At 40.1% G+C, this 25,627-nt stretch overlaps 1 protein-coding gene across 1 annotated transcript in view; it reads left to right on the top strand.

Moving 5' to 3' along the window:
* The window catches only part of znf536 (zinc finger protein 536), a 295,445-nt gene that overhangs the window by 141,760 nt on the left and 128,058 nt on the right, over positions 1 to 25,627 (top strand). Inside the window, exons 2-3 of the mRNA XM_062070808.1 lie at positions 5 to 166; positions 19,613 to 21,271. Coding sequence (XP_061926792.1) covers positions 5 to 166; positions 19,613 to 21,271 — 1,821 coding nt within the window. The remainder of the gene's footprint in view (positions 1 to 4; positions 167 to 19,612; positions 21,272 to 25,627) is intronic.

The raw sequence follows: 25,627 nt of genomic DNA, 5'->3' as shown, positions 1-25,627 counted from the left end.
CCAGATGTCGGGGAGGAGGCGGCGGCGAAGGCGGCCGCCAGCGTCCCCCTCTCGGTGTCGCAGCATCGCGAGCGGACCGTAGGCTCCGCCTCCAAAGACTGCCCTTACTGCGGCAAGTCCTTCCGCACCTCCCACCACCTCAAGGTGCACCTGCGCATACACACAGGTACGTCTCACCTTTCCCACGCCGTCAGACCGCCACGTCACGTCACGTCCACCAGGGCGACCTCGTTAGGCAGCGTGCGTGTCTTTAAGTGGTGTGTTTCCCGCGTGGCGCACAACGAGGCCCCAGTGCGCCGCCATGACATCACCGCCATGCTGCGTGACCCTCAATAACCATACAAAGTCCTCACTGTCCTCACTTTGGGGACGTGCGTGCGACGCCGGGCCTCGTTGATTTCACTTCCTACTCCGGTCAGGGGGGCCGACCCCCCCTACACACACACACACACACACACACACACACACACACACACACACACACACACACACACACACACACACACACACACACACACACGCTGCCCGTAAATCTCGCCGGGTCACGTCGAGGTCAAACCACTCAAGGAAGACAAAGTCTGTAGGAAAATGATACAAATACAGAAAAACCTCTTCGTTCCAACCAGGATGCCCAAACTTTGTCCCCTGAGGGCCACAGACTGGCAAATTTTAAAAAAAAACGATGCGGCGGCCAATTCGGAAGTTTCCACCTTCAAAACCATGACAATATAGACATTTGTTTTCCAGAGATCTAAAAAAAAATAAATCCATCCATCCATCTTCTCCCGCTTATCCGAGGTCGGGTCGCGGGGGCAGCAGCCTAAGCAGGGAAGCCCAGACGCTAACATGCTAACAATGGCACGCTTACCGTTAGCATTAGTGAAGTCCCCAAACATATGTAACACTGAGGTGATTGGCTAAAAAAAATAAAGAAATCCAGCATGGTAATGTTAGCATGCTAAAATGCTAACTGCAACATGCGTCAAATACCAAAATAGATTACTCTCAGGTGTGTACCGCAACACATTGTTTAAGGAGCTAGCCTGCTAATGTTAGCATGCATTAAGTACCTATAAATGTGCTAAAAAAACTAGCATACATACATATGTTACACACACACACATATATATATATATATATATATATATATATATATAAATATATATATATATATATATATATATACAATATATACATATGTACAGTGCATATACATACAATTGTGCATATACATACAATTATATATATGCAGTATTATAGTAATATATATGCAGTAATATACATATTACTGTTTATATATAAATACATGTGTATATATGTTGTATATAGATATAGATGTGTGTATATATATATATATGTGTATGTATGTATGTACTGTATATATATATATATATATATATATATACGCATACATACATACATATAGACATACATACATTTACATAAAAAAATACATACATATACATATATAAATACATATATACGTATATATATATGTATATGTTTGTATATAGATATGTGTATATAAATGTATGTACTGTGTATATATATGTATATATATATATATATATAGACATACATACATATACTTATATAAATACATACTGTATACGTATAGATATGTGTACATATATGTATGTACTGTGTATATATATTAGGGCAGCAACTAACGATTAATTTGATAATCGATTAATCTGTCGATTATTACTTCGATTAATAATCGGATAAAAGAGACAAACTACATTTCTATCCTATCCAGTATTTTATTGAAAAAAAAACAGCATACTGGCACCATACTTATGATGATTATTGTTTCTCAGCTGTTTGTACATGTTGCAGTTTATAAATAAAGGTTTATTTAAAAAAAAAAAAAAAAAAATAATAATTTAAAAAAAAACCCAAAAAAAACCTCTGCGCATGCGCATAGCATAGATCCAACGAATCGATGACTAAATTAATCGGCAACTATTTTAATAATCGATTTTAATCGATTTAATCGATTAGTTGTTGCAGCCCTAATATATATATATATATATGTATATATATATATATATATATATATATATATATATATATATATATATATATATATATATATATATATATATATATATATATACACATATATATGTATATATATATGTATATATATATACATATATATGTATGTGTGTATATATATATATATGTCTGTGTGTATATATATATATATATATATATATATATGTATGTATGTGTATATGTATATATATATATATATGTATGTGTATATGTATATGTGTATATATATATACATATATATATATATATATATATATATATATATACACACATATATATATATACATACATATATATATATATATATATATATATATATATATATATATATATATATATATATATATATATATATATAAAGATATATATACAGAGGTAGCAACGGGCCACACCTGCACACCTCTGGTTTAAGACTTGTAAACCAAATACATTTTTTCTAACACACATAATGTAAATCTAAGAAGTACTCGCACAAATACACACTTTATAAAGGACAATTACATTTACATGCGGAAAACAATGTGAAATACTCCGTTTTAACTTCACTGAACACTCATAGTCAATAGTGTTTCTCACCTTTTTTACCCAAGTGCTGCCACTTACAATTTATTTTGGCCCCATAGTGGATTATTTTTCATGCGTACTCCATTGAAAATAGAAAGTATCGCAGAGATGTGAGAGTCTTTCTTTGGCCTCTCCCTTCCGTTGGTTATGTGCAACGTTTGAACACATGAAACACATTAATGTCCGCCTCACTTCCTGGAGACCATCTTGAAAATGGCAGTGACCTCATTGTCACTTCCTGCTCTTCACGTCGCCGTAATCCTTCCGGTGCCGAGGCGCTCGCGGCTCCAAGTGGAAATCCTCAACAGCTGAAAAAAATCATAGCTCACTTTTCTCTTCATTCAGTCTCGCAGAGTTCAACTCTGACTTTTTTTTTTTCTTCTACCATTTTGTGGTGAGCTAAAGAGACCACCCTGGTTGTAATCCCCCCTCTGACCTTCATAATCCCCCTTCTGACCTTCATTATCCCCCCTCTGACCTTCATAATCCCCCCTCTGACCTTCATAATAATACACTTGCAGAGGAGCAATAACATGCCATAGTTAGAATGTTGGGAAAGAGGAGCGATAACATGGCATAGTTAGCATGTTGGGAAAGAGGAGCGATAACATGGCATAGTTCGAATGTTGGGAAAGAGGAGCGATAACATGGCATAGTTAGCATGTTGGGAAAGAGGAGCGATAACATGGCATAGTTCGAATGTTGGGAAAGAGGAGCGATAACATGGCATAGTTAGCATGTTGGGAAAGAGGAGCGATAACATGGCATAGTTCGAATGTTGGGAAAGAGGAGCGATAACATGGCATAGTTAGAATGTTGGGAAAGAGGAGCGATAACATGGCATAGTTAGCATGTTGGGAAAGAGGAGCGATAACATGGCATAGTTAGAATGTTGGGAAAGAGGAGCGATAACATGGCATAGTTAGAATGTTGGGAAAGAGGAGCGATAACATGGCATAGTTAGAATGTTGGGAAAGAGGAGCACTAACATGGCATAGTTAGAATGTTGGGAAAGAGGAGCACTAACATGGCATAGTTAGAATGTTGGGAAAGAGGAGCACTAACATGGCATAGTTCGAATGTTGGGAAAGAGGAGCGATAACATGGCATAGTTAGAATGTTGGGAAATAGGAGCACTAACATGGCATAGTTAGAATGTTGGGAAAGAGGATCCCTAACATGCCATAGTAAAAATGCTGGGAAAGAGGAGCGATAACATGGCATAGTTAGCATGTTGGGAAAGAGGAGCGATACCATGGCATAGTTAGAATGTTGGGAAAGAGGAGCAATAACATGGCATAGTTAGAATGTTGGGAAAGAGGTGCGATAACATGGCATAGTTAGCATGTTGGGAAAGAGGAGCGATAACATGGCATAGTTAGAATGTTGGGAAAGAGGAGCGATAACATGGCATAGTTAGCATGTTGGGAGAGAGGATCCTAACATGGCATAGTTAGAATGTTGGGAAAGAGGAGCGATAACATGGCATAGTTAGCATGTTGGGAAAGAGGATGCTAACATGGCATAGTTAGAATGTTGGGAAAGAGGAGCGATAACACGGCAAAGTTAGCATGTTGGGAAAGAGGATCCTAACATGGCATAGTTAGAATGTTGGAAAAGAGCATGTTGGGAAAGAGGAGCGATGACATGGCATAGTTAGAATGTTGGGAAAGAGGAGCACTAACATGGCAAAGTTAGCATGTTGGGAAAGAGGAGCACTAACATGGCATATTTAGAATGTTGGGCAAGAGGAGCGATAACCTGGCATAGTTAGAATGTTGGGAAAGAGGAGCACCAACATAGCATAGTTAGCATGTTGGGAAAGAGGAGCGATAACATGGCATAGTTAGAATGTTGGGAAAGAGGAGTGATAACATGGCATAGTTAGAATGTTGGGAAAGAGGAGCGATAACATGGCATAGTTAGCATGTTGGGAAAGAGGAGCGATAACATGGCATAGTTAGAATGTTGGGATAGAGCATGTTGGGAAAGAGAAGCGATAACATGGCATAGTTAGAATGTTGGGAAAGAGGAGTGATAACATGGCATAGTTAGAATGTTGGGAAAGAGGAGCGATAACATGGCATAGTTAGAATGTTGGGAAAGAGGAGCGATAACATGGCATAGTTAGAATGTTGGGAAAGAGGAGCGATAACATGGCATAGTTAGAATGTTGGGAAAGAGGAGTGATAACATGGCATAGTTAGAATGTTGGGAAAGAGGAGCGATAACATGGCATAGTTAGCATGTTGGGAAAGAGGAGCGATAACATGGCATAGTTAGAATGTTGGGATATAGCATGTTGGGAAAGAGAAGCGATAACATGGCATAGTTAGAATGTTGGGAAAGAGGAGTGATAACATGGCATAGTTAGAATGTTGGGAAAGAGGAGCGATAACATGGCATAGTTAGAATGTTGGGATAGAGCATGTTGGGAAAGAGAAGCGATAACATGGCATAGTTAGAATGTTGGGAAAGAGGAGTGATAACATGGCATAGTTAGAATGTTGGGAAAGAGGAGCGATAACATGGCATAGTTAGAATGTTGGGAAAGAGCGATAACATGGCATAGTTAGAATGTTGGGAAAGAGGAGCGATAACATGGCATAGTTAGAATGTTGGGAAAGAGGAGTGATAACATGGCATAGTTAGCATGTTGGGAAAGAGGAGCGATAACATGGCATAGTTAGAATGTTGGGAAAGAGCATGTTGGGAAAGAGGAGCGATAACATGGCATAGTTAGAATGTTGGGAAAGAGGAGTGATAACATGGCATAGTTAGAATGTTGGGAAAGAGGAGCGATAACATGGCATAGTTAGCATGTTGGGAAAGAGGAGCGATAACATGGCATAGTTAGAATGTTGGGATAGAGCATGTTGGGAAAGAGAAGCGATAACATGGCATAGTTAGAATGTTGGGAAAGAGGAGTGATAACATGGCATAGTTAGCATGTTGGGAAAGAGGAGCGATAATATGGCATAGTTAGAATGTTGGGATAGAGCATGTTGGGAAAGAGAAGCGATAACATGGCATAGTTAGAATGTTGGGAAAGAGGAGTGATAACATGGCATAGTTAGAATGTTGGGAAAGAGGAGCGATAACATGGCATAGTTAGAATGTTGGGAAAGAGGAGCGATAACATGGCATAGTTAGAATGTTGGGAAAGAGGAGCGATAACATGGCATAGTTAGAATGTTGGGAAAGAGGAGCGATAACATGGCATAGTTAGAATGTTGGGAAAGAGGAGTGATAACATGGCATTGTTAGCATGTTGGGAAAGAGGAGCGATAACATGGCATAGTTAGAATGTTGGGAAAGAGCATGTTGGGAAAGAGGAGCGATAACATGGCATAGTTAGAATGTTGGGAAAGAGCATGTTGGGAAAGAGGAGTGATAACATGGCATAGTTAGAATGTTGGGAAAGAGGAGCGATAACATGGCATAGTTAGAATGTTGGGAAAGAGGAGTGATAACATGGCATATTTAGAATGTTGGGAAAGAGGAGTGATAACATGGCATAGTTAGAATGTTGGGAAAGAGGAGCGATAACATGGCATAGTTAGAATGTTGGGAAAGAGGAGTGATAACATGGCATAGTTAGCATGTTGGGAAAGAGGAGCGATAATATGGCATAGTTAGAATGTTGGGATAGAGCATGTTGGGAAAGAGAAGCGATAACATGGCATAGTTAGAATGTTGGGAAAGAGGAGTGATAACATGGCATAGTTAGAATGTTGGGAAAGAGGAGCGATAACATGGCATAGTTAGAATGTTGGGAAAGAGGAGCGATAACATGGCATAGTTAGAATGTTGGGAAAGAGGAGCGATAACATGGCATAGTTAGAATGTTGGAAAAGAGGAGCGATAACATGGCATAGTTAGAATGTTGGGAAAGAGGAGTGATAACATGGCATTGTTAGCATGTTGGGAAAGAGGAGCGATAACATGGCATAGTTAGAATGTTGGGAAAGAGCATGTTGGGAAAGAGGAGCGATAACATGGCATAGTTAGAATGTTGGGAAAGAGCATGTTGGGAAAGAGGAGTGATAACATGGCATAGTTAGAATGTTGGGAAAGAGGAGCGATAACATGGCATAGTTAGAATGTTGGGAAAGAGGAGTGATAACATGGCATAGTTAGAATGTTGGGAAAGAGGAGTGATAACATGGCATAGTTAGCATGTTGGGAATAAAGAGCGCTAAGATAGCATAGTTAGCATGTTGGGAAAGAAAAGTGTGTTTACGTTCTAAGCTAGCACAGACCTATTAGCATATGATCCTACCAGTTAGCTAGCTAGCGATTGTTTACGTTCCAAGCTAGCATGAAGCACTGGTTAGCATGTCTCTCAGATAGCATCAGCAGACTCAGCATCTCTCTTGTTGTCCTCCACTCACTTTGAGCGTGACAAGACGCTGAAGGCCGGCGAGGATGTTTATCTGGCGCCGGCCGCAGCTCCGCCGCACACGGAGGCGGCGTGATGGACGCTCGTAAATCACGGCCGAGAGCTAATCGCTCCGACGTCCTGATCAAGACCAGGAGCGGATCCAGACCCTCTCCGCCGGCCTCCCCTCGCTCGCCTGCAAAGAGATTAACGAGGCGCTAACCGCCGCTTGAAAGAAATGAAGTGAGCTTAAATTCACCGCAAAAAGTTAAAGAGCTAACGTCGTTTCATCTTCAACGGGCAGTGGGCAAATATCCATTAGCAGCAGGGGGAGGGGGACTTTTTTTTCCCTTTTTTTTTTTTTTTTTTTTGGGAGGTAGCTAGCAGCGTGCTAATGAACACAGTGTGCAGGGGCAGGGTGATATTTCATTATACAAATGAATGCTCACATTTTAATGGGAAAGTCACATAATGAATCCAGGCTTCAGTGACAGCAATTAGAGGGCCAGATTGTCCCCTTCTGGACAAGACACTCTTTAGCAGCAAGCAGCTGTGTGCCGCAAAATAATAATCATTAAAGGGGGAAAAAAGGTCCTCTGTGGTGACAATAGTTTCTTGAGGCGTGAGAGCATCGCCTTTAAATGTGGTGTTGGGGGGTGGGGGTACTGTCACGTCACTTAACCTTACCTTAACCTTGAAATCAGGCGGGACCTGAGAGCCTCTTTCTGCCCCCCCAAGTGTCTTCTGCCGTGACATTGATGACAACACAGCAAACCGCTACCTTAGCTTAGCATTCGCCATCAGACCTCGCTAAAAGTCACGCCGTTTGTCAGCGGTCTTCATGTTTCCAGAAGGTGTCGCTCTGACAGAACTGAAGACTTATGTCCACTGCAGTGGACGTCTGTGTTTTTCTTTTGTAGAGGTGGCATGGCAAACAAATTAGACAAATAATCATGTCCACTCTAGTGGACGTTTGTCTTTTTCATATTGTTCATCCAAAATATGTAATTGACAAAATCAATTGACGTCATGTCCACCCCAGTGGACGTTTGTGTCCACTAATCATGTCCACTCTAGTGGACATTTGTCTTTTTCATATTGTTCATCCAGAATATGTAAATTGACAAAATAAATTGACGTCATGTCCACTCTAATGGACATTTCTGTTTTTTCCTGTTTCCAGAATGTGTAGCTCTGACAGAACTGAGAACTTATGTCCACTGCAGTGGACGTCTGTGTTTTTTTTGTAGAGGTGGCATGGCAAAAGAGTTAGACAAATAATCGTGTCCACTGTAGTGGACATTTGTCTTTTTCATATTTTTCATCCAGAATATATAATTGACAAAATACATTGACATCATGTCCACTCTAGTGGACGTTTCTGTTTTTTCCTGTTTCCAGAATGTGTAGCTCTGACTGAACTGAAAACTGATGTCCACTGCAGTGGACGTCTGTGTTTTTTTGTAGAGGTGGCATGGCAAAAGAATTAGACAAATAATCATGTCCACTCTAGTGGACGTTTGTCTTTTTCATATTGTTCATCCAGAATATGTAATTGACAAAATAAATTGACGTCATGTCCACCCCAGTGGACGTTTGTGTCCACTAATCATGTCCACTCTAGCGGACATTTGTCTTTTTCATATTTTTCATCCAGAATATGTAATTGACAAAATCAATTGACGTCATGTCCACTCTAGTGGACGTTTCTGTTTTTTCCTGTTTCCAGAATGTGTAGCTCTGACAGAACTGAAAACTTATGTCCACTGCGATGGACGTCTGATTTTTTTTGTAGAGGTGGCATGGCAAAAGAATTAGACAAATAATCATGTCCACTCTAGTGGACATTTGTCTTTTTCATATTTTTCATCCAGAATATGTAATTGACCAAATCAATTGACGTCATGTCCACTCTAGTGGACGTTTCTGTTTTTTCCGGTTTCCAGAATGTGTAGCTCTGACAGAACTGAAAACTTATGTCCACTGCGATGGACGTCTGATTTTTTTTGTAGAGGTGGCATGGCAAAAGAATTAGACAAATAATCATGTCCACTCCAGTGGACATTTGTCTTTTTCATATTTTTCATCCAGAATATGTAATTGACCAAATCAATTGACGTCATGTCCACTCTAGTGGACGTTTCTGTTTTTTCCGGTTTCCAGAATGTGTAGCTCTGACTGAACTGAAAACTGATGTCCACTGCAGTGGACGTCTGTGTTTTTTTTTGTAGAGGTGGCATGGCAAAAGAATTAGACAAATAATCATGTCCACTCTAGTGGACATTTGTCTTTTTCATATTTTTCATCCAGAATATGTAATTGACAAAATCAATTGACGTCATGTCCACTCTAGTGGACGTTTCTGTTTTTTCCGGTTTCCAGAATGTGTAGCTCTGACAGAACTGAAAACTGATGTCCACTGCAGTGGACGTCTGTTTTTTTTTGTAGAGGTGGCATGGCAAAAGAATTAGACAAATAATCATGTCCACTCTAGTGGACATTTGTCTTTTTCATATTTTTCATCCAGAATATGTAATTTACTTTGAATATGACCAACGTAGGATCCTACTTGGTATTGCATCGATACCAGAATGTGTGGTATCACCCAAAACTAATGTAAAGTATCAAACAACAGAAGAATAAGTGATTATTGCAACAAAAACATGTTAAAACAGAAACAGCTAGTCATTTTCTACAGCTTGTCCCTCATAATTTAGACAAAGTAATAGAATGGAAATGATTTAATATGTTACTGCAGACAATTAGGAGTCTTTGTTTACTTACTACTAAAAGACAAGTTGTCTACAATGATCACTATTTTATCTAAGGCCAAAATTGTTCTTTGATTGCAATAAGAAACACATTTTCTTGTTTCATAAGTTTTTCTATTAAAATGAGCCAATAATGACATTTTATTGTGGTCCCCTTTATCTTAAAAAGCATGGAAACAGCTTTAAGTATCGGTATCATGATACAGTTTTCAACCACATCGGTGAAGTCGGTCACTTTTATGAACCTCGCCGCTGTTTCTAATATTTCGACCCCGAGGGACACGCAAAATACCAGGTGTGCTTTGTTTGTTTCCATGGCGACCACACGCCAGAGGCTGGGAATAAAGTGGTACCAAAATGTATTTTGATACTTTTCTGTACTTTTCGATACTTTTCTAAATAAAAAAATGCATTATTGGCTTTATTTTGACAAAAAATCTTAGGGTACATTAAACATATTTGTATTATTGCAATTATGTCCTTAAATAATATAGTGAACATACTAGACAACTTGTCTTTTAGTAGTAAGTAAACAAACAAAGGCTCCTAATTAGTCTGCTGACATATGCAGTAACATATTGTGTCATTTATAATCTATTATTTTGTCAACATTATTAAGGACAAGTGGTAGAAAATGAATTATTAATCTACTTGTTCATTTACTGTTAATATCTGCTTATTTTCTCTTTTAAAATGTTCTATCTACACTTCTGTTAAAATGTAATAATCACTTATTCTTCTGTTGTTTGGATGCTTTACATTAGTTTTGGTCCCCTTTATCTTAAAAAGCATCGAAACTAGAGATGTCCGATAATATCGGACTGCCGATATTATCGGCCGATAAATGCTTTAAAATGTAATATCGGAAATTATCGGTATCGGTTTAAAAATGATCGGTTTCAAAAAGTAAAATGTACGTCTTTTTAAAACGCCGCCGTGTACACGGACGTAGGGAGAAGTACAGAGCGCCAATAAACCTTAAAGGCACTGCCTATGCGTGCCGGCCCAGTCACATAATATCTACGGCTTTTCACACACACAAGTGAATGTAAGGCATACTTGGTCAACAGCCATACAGGTCACACTGAGGGTGGCCGTATAAACAACTTTAACACTGTTACAAATATGCGCCACACTGTGAACCCACACCAAACAAGAATGACAAACACATTTCTGGAGAACATCCGCACCGTAACACAACAGAAAAAATACCCAGAACCCCTTGCAGCACTAACTCTTCCGGGACGCTACAATATACACCCTCGCTACCCCCTAAACCCCGCCCACTTCAACCTCCTCATGCTCTCTCAGGAAGAGCATGTCCCAAATTCCAAGCTGCTGTTTTGAGGGAAGGTTAAAAAAAAATCATGCACTTTGTGACTTCAATAATAAATATGGCAGTGCCATGTTGGCACTTTTTTTCCATAACTTGAGTTGATTTATTTTGGAAAACCTTGTTACATTGTTTAATGTATCACAACAAAATTAGGCATAATAATGTGTTAATTCCACGACTGTATATATCGGTATCGGTTGATATCGGAATCGGTAATCAAGAGTTGGACAATATCGGAATATCGGATATCGGCAAAAAAGCCATTATCGGACATCTCTAGTTACAATCCAACAGCTGGTGTTTTTTTAACTACAGTACTTACAGTATTAACATTTTTTAGGGCGCAACAAAAACTAAAAAAACAACATAAACTATACATTACTGCCATCTAAAGTCTTGGACTTGCAACTATAATTGCAACTTAATGTCATACTTGCAAATGAGACTCAGAAATGTGATAATAAATGATAAATGATAAATAAATAATAATAAATACATAATATAAATAAATAATAAAACAAGATATAACAATTAGGCAGCAGTTATTATAAACATATCTTTTTTTAAATGTTGCAATGAAGAAAAAAAAATGTTAGTATCAAAAACAAATATTTATTAACAGACACGAAAGTACTGAAAATTGGTATTGTTGAGCACTGATATCGATTTCCTGGTAAGGGAATGAGTATCGCATCAGTTCAAATATGAACGGTACCCATCCCTACCGATTAGCATTAGCAATTTTACATGGCAATGTCAACAACTCCAAATGTGTTAATGAAAGCTACAACTAAGATGGACGTTACATTCAAACTACTGGTGCCTAATAAGTACAATATTTACAGTATTAACACTTTTTGAGTTCAACAAAAACTAAACAAACTCCCTAAACTATTATAGGACATCTGTAAATCAAAACACCTTTAAGCAGTGTTTCCCACACATTCATTTATTTGTGGCGGCCCGCCACGAAAGAATTACATCCGCCACAAATAGATTTTTTTTTTTTTTTTTTTTGTCCTGTCCAGCTTCTCAGGCAAATCATATAGTTGATGTAGATGCCCATATAGGCTCTTCAGATTTACTTTACAAAAGAGAAGTGTAGGATACTTCTCTTGTTGCCTTATTTGTATTTGACCACTACTGTTTTCTGTTTATTTGTTACTGACTGTGGCAGGACACCTCTGCCTCTGTTTCACTTTATGTTGCTGGTAAATAATATGGTTGTAGTAGTAGGCTAAAGTTAAATTATTTAGTATGTACTAATTAAAGGGGCAGAGCTTTAAGAGACATTTTAGCTTTTATATTTTATAAGATATATTTTTTGTAGGAACCACAATTAATAAATATATTTCAGTGAATTGTTCAAATCTGTATATAAATATGTACATAAAGTGTTGTAATTATATTGTAAAAGGGATGGATGGATGGATGGATGGACGTTTAAAACAAAACTGTTATTATTAATTAGTAAGTATACATTTTTTGAGCCTTTTTAGAGAAATTTTACATCATTGTAGTAAATTATGCAAATTACTCGATTATGTCATGGTGACCACGCCCATAGCCACGCCCCCACCGCCACAGGTATCTTGGCAGTTTATGGGAAACACTGTTTAAGTATCGGTATCATGATACAGTTGTCAACCACATCGGTGAAGTTGGTCACTTTTATGAACCCCGCCGCTGTTTCTAATATTTTGACCCCGAGGGACACCCAAACTTTGTTTGTTTCCATGGCGACCACACGCCTCACCATGCTAAGAATTTTTTTTATTTTTTATTTTTAAGAGTAGACAAAGACGCTGGTTGTCTCCTCATCAAGAAGAGGAAAAAAAAAGTTTGCGTCCTATTTTTAACCGGGGCGGCGTCAATTTGGCGTGACGCCGTCGCCCGGGCTGCAGCGTTTTTTTTTTGTTTTTTTGCGGCGGATATCAATTAAAAGTGGATTAACGGCAACATAATGACCTTTAGCTGTAAATTGTGTGTAATGTAGCAAGGCAGGATACAGTAGCCTCCCCAGATGTCACAGCAGGCCCCTGACGTATGACGGAGCAGATGTCTCCGCCGCTCCAAATGGCCCTCCAAGACCCTCGCCTTGTATATTTCAAGGCTTCGTTTTTAACCGACAGCTGGAGGACGCCGATGACGGACTGCCTGACGCCGTAAACAGAACGAACGCGTCGTATTTGGACGCATTCGTCTTTATTTGGCCCCGGCGCGCATTAACGAGCTCTTAAGAGGAGGGGGAAAAAAAGAAAAAAAAAATCCTATCAGTCTAATTTGTGTCTAATTTGCCTGCTCGAATATCATTTTGTCCAGTTAGAGGAATGGAGGATGGTAATTTGCATCAGGGACGTTTCCTTATTCAATCAGCGGCGAGCCGGCTTCACAGCAGGAGCACTTATTGGGTTAAAAGCTCATCTCTTGTGCTTGACTTTAAATATACTGCAGGCTGAGCTCCACGGCCACTCCCGTGTAAAAAAGGGATCAAATCAGCGTCTCGCTATCTCCGATTCCCCTTTTGTGCGCCTCGTGCCGTATCAATATTGTATCGAGTCGGTGTTTGTGGCCCTTTATGTGAGAACTCGGCAGTAGGTCTGCAGATTGCACGGTCTTTCTTTTTTTTTCTGGAATGGTGCCCTCTAAATAATGATAAATTACTTGAGCAGTATGCCATTTGCTAATTATATCCATGATTTACTACACAGCCCGACTTAAATCATTCAAAGCAGCCTGGCGTAACAATGCCTTTTTTTTTTTTTTTTCCCCCCGCCGCGCCGTCAAACGTTTCCATGTGTACACTCTAAACATTATATGATTGTATATTTAAAAGCATGCACTTTCAATCCTTTCAATCTCACTTTTGGAACTTTTTATATGTATGTATTTAGGGATGGGGGTTGGGGGGGGGGGGAATCAAGCTTAGCATTTTTTTCCCTCTGTTCATTGTTTAATGAAGCTAAATCTGGCTGCGACTGCAAGCCTATTATAATTGCTTGCAGGATGTGTATCGCTGCAGTGGAACATCCACTCCTGGCAGAATTACGCCTCTACCATTATCCCCCGATAAGCATGAATATGCATGTGCAGCATAAATAAATATATGGAAGTGTTACACAATGCATATTGTCGCTTTGATCTGAGGACTCACACTTTTGGGTCTTGTCCGCACCGACACAAAGTCCTCCTCCTGCGGTCAACATCTGTTTTTGCTCCGTTCCTTTTGTTAAGAGTTACATATTTTGGATGGGAAAAAAAAATATCCCTGTTGTGCAAAACACTAAAGTGTACTTTAGTATATTTCTTTAAAAAAAACACATTTTCCCCATTATGTTTTTCCCACAAAATCTCTGTCCACATACCGTATTTTTCGGAGTATAAGTCGCACCGGCCGAAAATGCATAATAAAGAAAAAAACAAGCATATAAGTCGCACTGGAGTATAAGTCGCATTTTTTGGGGACATTTATTTGATAAAACCCAACACCAAGAATAGACATTTGAAAGGAAATTTGAAATTAAAGCTGCGAGCAGCGATGGACGGGACCGACTTTGAGGGCTCATGAAATCCAAACCGGAGCAGTAATTAAAACTCTTTCATCAACTTTTAATCAGAAGGGTTCAATCGCTCTCCTGTGCTAATTTGAAGCCGACACGACAAACGCGCTCAGAGGAGATAACGTTTGAAAAAAGGTGACTGTTTTTACTCAACTTTTGTTTTGAAGGGGGAATTGCAAACTTCCTGTTGATTTTTGCTGGGGGTTGTCAGTGTATGAAATCTAGGTCTAAGTGAAACCTACATAGAGGTTTTTGTTTAATGTCTCTACGACATTCCTAGTGGGAGTTAGAGGCAGTTTTGTCTGTGTTTTCTTCCTAGGGGGCGCTAGAGCGCAGTTTTGGGGTTTGGTTTTTTGATTAGATCGCAATTTTCGCCAGTCCTGATGTGTGTGTCCAATTTGGTGAGTTTTGAAGCATGTTAAGGGGGTCAAATTACAGCTCAAAGAGTTGGCGGTATAATAATAAAACGCTAGAAATACAATAGGGTACTCTGTCCCAAAGGGACATCGGTCCCTAATAATTAAAGAATAGTGAACAACAGGCTGAATAAGTGTACGTTATATGAGGCATAAATAACCAACTGAGATCGTGCCTGGTATATTAACGTAACATATTATGGTAAGAGTCATTCAAATAACTATAACATATAGAACATGCTATACGTTTACCAAACAATCTGTCACTGCTAATCGCTAAATCCCATGAAATCTTATACGTCTAGTCTCTTACGTGAATGAGCTAAATAATATTTGATATTTTACGCTAATGTGTTAATAATTTCACACATAAGTCGCTCCTGAGTATAAGTCGCACTCCCGGCCAAACTATGAAAAAAACTGTGACTTATAGTCAGAAAAATACGGTAAGAAGTGTGAACAAACGGCCACAGATAATAATGTCTGTTTATCGGAATACAAGCGGTCTTAATAACATTCTGTTTCGTGCTACGGTGTCTTGTGTTACGAAGTCTCATGTTACTCTTTGTGTTACGACGTTTTGCCTTGGGATAGTTTGCGTCACATGTTGTGTTGCAAAGTTCTGTTTCACGATGTTTTGTGGTGTGATGTTTCATGTTGCGAGGGTCTTTTTTACGGTACGTTGTGTTTCAATGTTCTGTTACGTTCTGTGTTACAATATGTTGTGTTACGATATCTTGTGTGATGACATTCTCTGTTGCCATGTTTTGTTTTGCAATCTTCCGTGTTAGGAAATGTATTACGAAGTTCTGTGTTACGACGTTATGTGTTGCAACATCCTGTGTTACGACATCCTGTGTTACATTTTGTGTTACGACATGTAGTGTGATGACGTTGTTACAACGTTCTGTGTTATAACATTCTGTGTTATGACATTTTGTGTTATGACGTTCTGTGTTAGGAAATGTATTACGAAGTTCTGTGTTACGACGTTATGTGTTGCGACGTCCTGTGTTACATTTTGTGTTACGACATGTAGTGTGATGACGTTTTGTGTTTGCCATGTTTTGTTTTGCAATCTTCTGTGTTTGGAAATGTTGTTACAACATTATGTGTTACGACGTTCTGTGTTACGGCAGCCTGTGTTACAACGTTCTGTGTTATGACATTTTGTGTTATGACGTTCTGTGTTAGGAAATGTATTACGAAGTTCTGTGTTAGGACGTTATGTGTTGCAACGTCCTGTGTTACGACGTCCCGTGTTACATTTTGTGTTACGACATGTAGTGTGATGACGTTTTGTGTTGCCATGTTTTGTTTTGCAATCTTCTGCGTTCGGAAATGTTGTTACAACATTATGTGTTACGACGTTCTGTGTTATAACATTCTGTGTTATGACATTTTGTGTTATGACGTCCTGTGTTGAGAAATATATTACGAAGTTCTGTGTTACGAGGTTAAGTGTTGCAACGTCCTGTGTTACGACGTCCTGTGTTATATTTTGTGTTACGGCATGTAGTGTGATGACGTTTTGTGTTGCCATGTTTTGTTTTGCAATCTTCTGTGTTCGGAAATGTTGTTACAACATTTTGTGTTATGACGTTCTGTGTTATGACGTTCTGTGTTACGACGTTCTGTGTTATAACATTCTGTGTTATGACATTTTGTGTTATGACGTCCTGTGTTGAGAAATATATTACGAAGTTCTGTGTTACGACGTTAAGTGTTGCAACGTCCTGTGTTACGACGTCCTGTGTTATATTTTGTGTTACGGCATGTAGTGTGATGACGTTTTGTGTTGCCATGTTTTGTTTTGCAATCTTCTGTGTTCGGAAATGTTGTTACAACATTTTGTGTTATGACGTTCTGTGTTAGGAAATGTATTACGAAGTTCTGTGTTACGACGTTATGTGTTGCAACGTCCTGTGTTGCAACGTCCTGTGTTACGACGTCCCGTGTTACGTTTTGTGTTAAGACATGTAGTGTGATGACGTTTTGTGTTGCCATGTTTTGTTTTGCAATCTTCTGTGTGCGGAAATGTTGTTACAACATTATGTGTTACAACGTTCTGTGTTACGACAGCCTGTGTTACAACGTTCTGTGTTATGACATTTTGTGTTATGACGTTCTGTGTTCGGAAGTTCTGTGTTAGGACGTTTTGTGGTAGAACGTGTTGTTACATTTTTGTCTTGTGATGTCTGTGGTATAATGTGTTGTAAGGGTCTGTTTTTTGGTACGTAGTGTTGCGTTACGAGGTTTTATGTTACCAAGTTCTGAGATAAGCTGTTTTGTGTTGCAATATTCTGTGTTCGGAAATTTGTTTGTTACACTGTTCTGCGTCAATGTTTTGTCATGGCATTTTGTGTTACGACGTTTAATGACAGGATGTGTAGAGTAACAATATTTTGTGTGACAGTATTTTGTGTGGCGATGTTTCATGGTTACGTATGCCCTCACAGAAATAAAAAATGGACAAAAAGAAAACTAGAACTAGTTACTCGTACTTAATTTTTTGTTCATATTCTTCCATCCTTTGTCTCACAAGCAAGAAACTGTGTCTTCTGTTGGCAGTGCGTCAAAGCAAAAGGAAAGTGAAAAGCAAATAAAAATGAGTTATGGTAAAATGTTTAGAAAGTGGAGAAATGACAATTCCAGTCCAAACCACTCTAACACCGCTACTATCATAATAATAATAATAATAATAATAGATTTTATTTGTAAAAAGCACTTTACATTAAGTAAACAACCTCAAAGTGCTACAGTGTAGGGATGTCCGATAATATCGGCCTGCCGATATTATCGGCCGATAAATGCGTTAAAATGTAATATCGGAAATTATCGGTATCGGTTTGTTTATTATCTGTATCGTTTTTTTTGGTGTTTTTTTTTTTTTTTTTTTTTTATTAAATCAACATAAAAAACACAAGATACACTTACGATTAGTGCACCAACCCAAAAAACCTCCTTTCCCCCATTTCTTTCTGTTATCAATATTCTGGTTCCTACATTATATATCAATATATATCAATACAGTCTGCAAGGGATACAGTCTGTAAGCACACATGATTGTGCGTGCTGCTGGTCCACTAATAGTACTAACCTTTAACAGTTAATTTTACTCATTTTCATTAATTACTAGTTTCTATGTAACTGTTTTTATACTGTTTTACTTTCTTTTTTATTCAAGAAAATGTTTTTAATGTAGTTATCTTATTTTATATATTTTTTTAAAAAGTACCTTATCTTCACCATACCTGGTTGTCCAAATTAGGCATAATAATGTGTTAATTCCACGACTGCATATATCGGTTGGTATCGGTTGAAATCGGTATCGGTAATTAAAGAGTTGGACAATATTGGAATATCGGATATCGGCAAAAAGCCATTATCGGACATCCCTACTACAGTGTATTACATTTTATTAATTTTTTAATATATAAAAAATAAAAACTAGAACAGCAAAATAGGTAAAACTAGTATGCATAAATCTAAAAAAAGGCTTTTTTAAAAAGAAGGGTTTTTAAGCCTTTTTTTAAAAGCATCCACAGTCTGTGGTGCCCTCAGGTGGTCAGGGAGAGCGTTCCACAGACTGGGAGCGGCGGAGCAGAAAGCCCGGTCTCTCCTTTATCATGAAGGATAAATACGTCCTCTTAGCAGTTTAGTGATCCCGATCCTCAAGACAACTACAGGAATTGTTCTCACTTTTTAATTACTCTTTTATTTCTTTCCTGTATTTACTTGTTTTATTCCCGATTGAGTTCTGTGTACAATGTACTTAATGTAGGAGTTGATTTAGGTAAATAGGCGGTATAAGTTCAGACTTACACTAAAACTTGCCGTCATCACGGACCGAGGACCTCCTGTCATTAATGGTATTACATGTAGGTACAATGGCGTGTGCTTTATCTTTCAAATCAGCTCTTAGTTCAGCCCAGGAGACCTCACGACCGAACACTTTTACTCTAACATACACAAATACTGAAGTCGGACAAAAACCTGCATTTGCGTGTGGACGGAGGCCTAAATGCGTGTATCGTGCGGATACGAACGAACGTGGACCGACGACCACGGTCCAGGCGACGGAGGCAGACACAAAGCAAGCGGCGTGACGTTGCTGTCAGCTGAAAATACAAGGGACCCCAAGCGGCGTGTCGCCAAGTGTTTTAATGAGTAATGGCTCACTCGTCAGGGTCGAGTCGGATCGACCCAAATGCAGACAGCCAGACCACAGTAACAGACATTAAAAAATGAAACAGAACAATGCTCCATGTTTATCTTTACGACTCGCTGTTGTCGACACTCTCCATCCTTTTGTGTAATAGTCACACACTAAATTATCTCTTTTGTCGCCACAGTTAATGAAATGCGTTTCATTCGCTCGTTTGACCTCCTTTTCCTCCTTCTGGGAGGTGACATGACCCTGGGGTCGGCGTTCCCGCTCCAGTAAATAGGTTTCGATATCCAGTCAGTAATAATCAGGTTAATGATTCGCTCTTCTTCTTGTTTCTGTCTCGGCCCCTCAGGAGAGAAGCCCTACCGCTGCCCTCATTGCGACTACGCCGGCACCCAGTCCGCCAGTCTCAAGTACCACCTGGAGCGCCACCATCGCGAGCGGCAGAATGGCGCCGCCGCGCCCGGACACGCCCCTTCATCCGACCACAAAGACGACCACGGGAAGGCGGCCGGCGGCGCCGTCTTTGCCCGGCCCGATGTGCTGCGTAATGTTTTCAAGGGCATGCCCCCCAACTTGGACTTCAGGGTGGGGCCGCTGCTGCCACATCAGTGGGCGGCAGCTGGCGTGATGTCTGCCAGCGAGCGCGGGGATCGACACTTTGACTCCATCTCGGACAACATGAAGGCTGCAGATGGCCCCGCCTCCCTGGTCGCCGCGTCAACTGATAGTCCCGCCAGCTTCTCCGATATAAGCCGGGCCTACCAAAGCATGATGGGAAATGGAGTCCACTTTCAAGGCTCTCTGCAGGCATTCATGGACAACTTTGTCCTCAGCTCCATGAAGAAAGACATGAAGGATAGCCCGAGTCCAGTCCAGGTCCAAGCCCAGTCCTACCATGACAACGGGGAACCGAGAGCCAAGCGTGCCACCCTGGCAGACCAGGACAGAGATGACAAGCCTGAGGCCAAGCGGAATCCTGAACCCGGCAAACCTGGATCCCAGTTTGAGCCGCTGGATCTGTCAGTTTCAGTCCGACCCGAGTCTGCCTCCGGTTCTCTTCCCGGCTCCTCGGTCACCATCCATGACAACGTGGCATGGCACAGCTGCCTATTCTGCTCCTTCTGTACCGCATCGGTGGAGCTTATGGCCCTTCACCTCCAGGCCAACCATCTGGGTCAGGCCCAGATTCATCTGCCTGATACGGGCAAAGACGAGGCTCCCACCATCAAGAGTTTAGTTCAGGACAAAGACGTGGATGCAGAGAGAAACCAGGGTGGCTGGAACAACCACATAGACCAGCCCTACAACCCCTTCCAAAGCGACTTCTACAGGCGCTTTGGCGGCTTGTATGATGGATCCCCACGGGCCACCCAGGGTTTCCAAAGCTACATGGCCGTGGCTGAGCAAGGTCTGGACCTGCCCGGCAAGGCCTTCAGGGGATCATCGTTGACGGGCGATGGTGAAAAGAGCTCCTGTGGAGACCCTGACGAGGACCAGGCTGGCTCGGATGAAGAGCTTCTTAAATCTGGGGGCCACATCGCTAGTGAAACCCCATCAGCCACGCCCAAGAGAGGACAACATCACTCTGATGAGGAGCAGGACGAGAGGGGTGTGGCTGAAGAGGATGAGGAGCGAGATGATGACGAGCAAATGGACATGGACCAAGAGGAAGACGGAAATACGGCTCTAGACCACGTCCAGAACCACCAAAAGCAGCTGCGAGATGTCTTTGTGGCCTCTTCCTCAGCCATGACGCCGCTCTCCATGCTGCCCCCCAACCAGAAGCAAGTCTTGTCCCTGGAAAACCAGTGGAAGCAAGGCCTGAACCTCATGCCCCCCGGAGGGGCCCCTGGACTGCTGAAGGCGGACCAGCAGAACCACCTGGAGCAGCAGATGAACATGCTGTCTGTCCTCAGAGCCTACGGCGGAGACAACCTGCCGGCCTTCAACGGCCTGGGTGGTGGAGGGGGAGGAGGACCACCCTCGGTGAAGAGGCCTGACGCACCCGGTGAGTGTTGAAACGCTCCTCACACAGAGTAAATAAATGCACATGTCTGGAAGCTAAATTGAGTTTTCACGTGGCAAAGAAGCTCAGACACCCACTGAAGGTCCTGAGATTGTCTCTGAAGTGATTTCAGTCTTATTTCAAGCAAGTTGAGAAGTAATCAGCCGGGCGACTAGCAACAGATTAATCTTTATTACACGTTGATATTACCGGGGGCAGCGCCTCCCTCGCACGGCGCCGCCAGCAGGGAATAACCCAGCGTGAGTCCAAGCAGGACCCGGAGCTCGGCGTTCCCTCTCCTCCGCATGTCTCCTAACTATCTTAGTGTTCATAAAGCCGCCTCCCAGAAGCCCATTACTTTATAGGACTGGTCGATGTATGACCCTGTGAAAAATGAACTGCCAGCTTTCATGATTCCGCTCAGGTTACAGCCGCTCCTTGAGACCCGGCGAGGAAATCGCTTTTCTCTTTGTCTCCTTTTACACTTTTTACTGGCCTCGTGTGCACTTCAGGGATGCCGGCTTAAAGTGTCTCTGAGAGGACGTAAAACAACAACACCAAGTTTGTGTTGAGGAGATAGAAACCTTTAGAACGTGTGTTTGGGGAACGTTGTGCTCTGTTATCATGATGCTAGTCTCAGCATTTGTTGGGGTTGTGGTTTATTAGTTGTGTAGATGCCTAACAAGTTCCGTTAAAGAACACCATGTGCACAATTCAACATGTCTGAAAAAGAGTAGGAAGAATCAGAGTTTATTTAATTTAGTCTATTACTGTTTTACATTTTGTATTGTATTGTTTGATAATATTTAGTTTTCCTGTGTTTAAGTGTCAGATTTTTTGCAATCAAAATAGAGAGAGTGTATAGATGGCTTAGAGAAAGAAACATTGTTGAAAAAATAAGATACAATGAATAAAATTGAGTTAAAAAAAAAAAAAAGAGAGTATAGGTGTCCAAACTACTGCCCGCGGGCCATCTGCGGCCATGAGTCATGGTCATGATAAGGAATCTGGTCCTTGGGGTGTTTCCAAATCAACTTCATTGCTGCAAATTTGCCGCCATCTTGCGGACAATGTGAGTAAACCAGGTCAATAACCACAAACCATGCTTTAAAGCATCCGCAGCACCGCATTTACTTATATGACCCAATCCAAACAACATTCCCTAGTCATGGCGCCAAAAAATAAATGAATGCAACCAACACAAATGGTGACATATAACCTGCTCACTGAACTTTGTGGGTATTATTAAAAAAGTCCAATCACAACACATGGAAATGCCCCCCTCTACCTCAAAGAACTGCTCACCCCCAAATCCTCCACACGACACCTCCGCTTCGGACAGACTAACCTCCTCCAACCTCCGAGGACAAAGCTACGAACAATGGGAGACCGGGCTTTCTGCTCCGCCGCTCCCAGTCTGTGGAACGCTCTCCCTGACCACCTGAGGGCACCACAGACTGTGGATGCTTTTAAAAAAGGCTTAAAAACCCTTCTTTTTAAAAAAGCCTTTTTTTAGATGTATGCGTGCTAGTTCTAGTTTTTTTTAAATTATCTTTGTATTTAATTTTTTTAATACACTGTAGCACTTTGAGGTTGTTTGCTCAATGGAAAGTGCTTTTTACATATAAAATCTATTATTATTATTACATAATTCAAAATTCCACCTATTTAAATCCATTACCGTGCATGATAGGAAAAAGACTAAACACTCTCTCCACACTTAACCATGTTTGGCACATTTTAGCTGCATGATGTTTCTGACTGATCACAAAACTCTCGGACGTAAACAAGTCCAACTTCCACATACTCTTAATATCCTAGTATATTAATTATGTATCCATTAAAATAATAGAATATGTACACATATATGTATAGACTAGATATATTGTTACTTTACATGCAGTCAGCTTTCGGCCCCAGGACAAAAGTATTTAGCCCAATGCGGGCCCCAAAGTCAAAAGGTTTGGACACCCCTGATATACACTACCGTTCAAAAGCTTGGGGTCACATTGAAATGTCCTTATTTTTGAAGGAAAAGCACTGTACTTTTCAATGAAGATAACTTTCAACTAGTCTTAACTTGAAAGAAATACACTCTATACATTGCTAATGTGGTAAATGACTATTCTAGCTGCAAATGTCTGGTTTTTGGTGCAATATCTACATAGGTGTATAGAGGCCCATTTCCAGAAACTATCACCCCAGTGTTCTAATGGTACAATGTGTTTGCTCATTGGCTCAGAAGGCTAATTGATGATTAGAAAACCCTTGTGCAATCATGTTCACACATCTGAAAACAGTTTAGCTCGTTACAGAAGCTACAAAACTGACCTTCCTTTGAGCAGATTGAGTTTCTGGAGCATCACATTTGTGGGGTCAATTAAACGCTCAAAATGGCCAGAAAAAGAGAACTTTCATCTGAAACTCGACAGTCTATTCTTGTTCTTAGAAATGAAGGCTATTCCACAAAATTGTTTGGGTGACCCCAAACTTTTGAACGGTAGTGTATAGGTTGAGTAATGGTAAAGGAAACAAATAAATAAAGATGTTGAAATAAATAGGGCTGCTACTATTTTGATAGTTGACAACTCGTTGACTGTTTTAACGATTTGATCAGATTATGAAGCCTACAATTATTCAGTGGTTCTAATTTAGTCATCGGCTTTAATTTTCAGCTTGAAATTCTTTTACACATGTGCTAGATATCCATGAATACAATCAAAAAGATTGTAGGATTTTCCGTGTATTATTTAGTCAATCACAATGTATTTATATAACCCTTTGTCTGCAAGGAAAAACTTCAAAACTGGGAAAATGAAGGAACCCTGGTAAGGGGCCGCAGATGTAGGGACCCTCTTCTTGGGTGACCGGCTGCAATGGATGGCGAGTGGGTACTGTTATTGAATTATTACATTAATAGATAATGAGAGTTCAGTCAATGGAAAAGTCAGCTGAGTCATAGGGGAATATATACATATAATATAATATGCATATCATATATCATTATTGTCAGCCATATTTTTTCTTTGTGTTTGACTGTAAAGCTTTTAGGTTAGACGTTGAAAAACTCAAGAGTTGAATTTTTCAGACTTCCCAGTTGTCTCCATCGCCGCAGTAAACCGTTAGCCAACAGCCAGTTGTCATGTAACATCGTCACCTGTGGAATAATTGAATATTACAGCGCTGGTCTTGCCAGTTTCTGTCCAAGTAAATTTCCTCCGGTGTAATGGTTGAGATGGATGGGTACCAAGAGGACCCTGAAGAGTGTCGAGCTCATTATTAGTCACTGACGGACATCACAACTAAAATCCTTCATGGATTTGTCAGAGGGCAGTAACTAACACGCATTATCCTGGTTTATTTTCAACTACACTGTACACTTGCAGCAGGCATGTACAATGTAGCACCTTATATGCGTGTCTTTCCAAGGCACTCGACTGAATTCACAATGACGCTATAGAAACATCTCAAGGATGATCGGTGGAAACAGGATGCACCTGAGCTCAATTAATCCGCTTCATGGCAGAAAATTGTGAATACTTATGCTCTCCGTCTACGCACGTGCTTTGTTCCTACCACAGGCAATATAATATACCCAAATAATAGCTGAATTAGGTCACGTACACATGAAGGACCTGTATACAATATAGTCATAGAAATATTAAATACTTTAAATGAATCAGAAAAGCACTCGGAAAGTTCAGACCTCTGCCAATATATATAGTATATCATTGGTACAAAGGTTTAACTAACACGTGTACAAGGATATTTCACATGTCTTTACTGTGTATATAATTGAACAGTGTTTATGTTGTGTACAAGGTGTATTTATAATACGTTGTGCAAAGGAAATGTCATATTTTTAGGAAGCTCATCTTGTATTTGACATTGTTTATAGGGTTAGACGCAATAAGTGTTCAACTTCAGCCTAAACCAGGGGTCACCAACCTTTTTGAAACCAAGAGCTACTTCTTGGGTACTGATTAATGCGAAGGGCTACCAGTTTGATACACACTTAAATAAATTGCCAGAAATAGCCAATTTGCTCAATTTACCTTTAACTCTATGTTATTATTAATAATTAATGATATTTACACTTATTTGAACGGTTTAAAAGAGGAGAAAACACAAAAAAAATGACAATTACATTTTGAAACATAGTTCATCTTCAAATTTGACTCTTTAAAATTCAAAATTCAACCGAAAAAAAGAAGAGAAAAACTAGCTAATTCGAATCTTTTTGAAAAAATAAAAAAAAGAATTTATGGAACATCATTAGTAATTTTTCCTGATTAAGATATAATTTTACAATTTTGATGACATGTTTTAAATAGGTTAAAATCCAATCTGCACTTTGTT

The sequence above is a fragment of the Entelurus aequoreus genome, linkage group LG02 (assembly GCF_033978785.1).
Source record: "Entelurus aequoreus isolate RoL-2023_Sb linkage group LG02, RoL_Eaeq_v1.1, whole genome shotgun sequence".
NCBI classification, from domain to species: domain Eukaryota; kingdom Metazoa; phylum Chordata; class Actinopteri; order Syngnathiformes; family Syngnathidae; genus Entelurus; species Entelurus aequoreus.
Note: the sequence above shows the minus strand (reverse complement) of the source record. Positions and strands in the feature narration are given on the sequence as shown.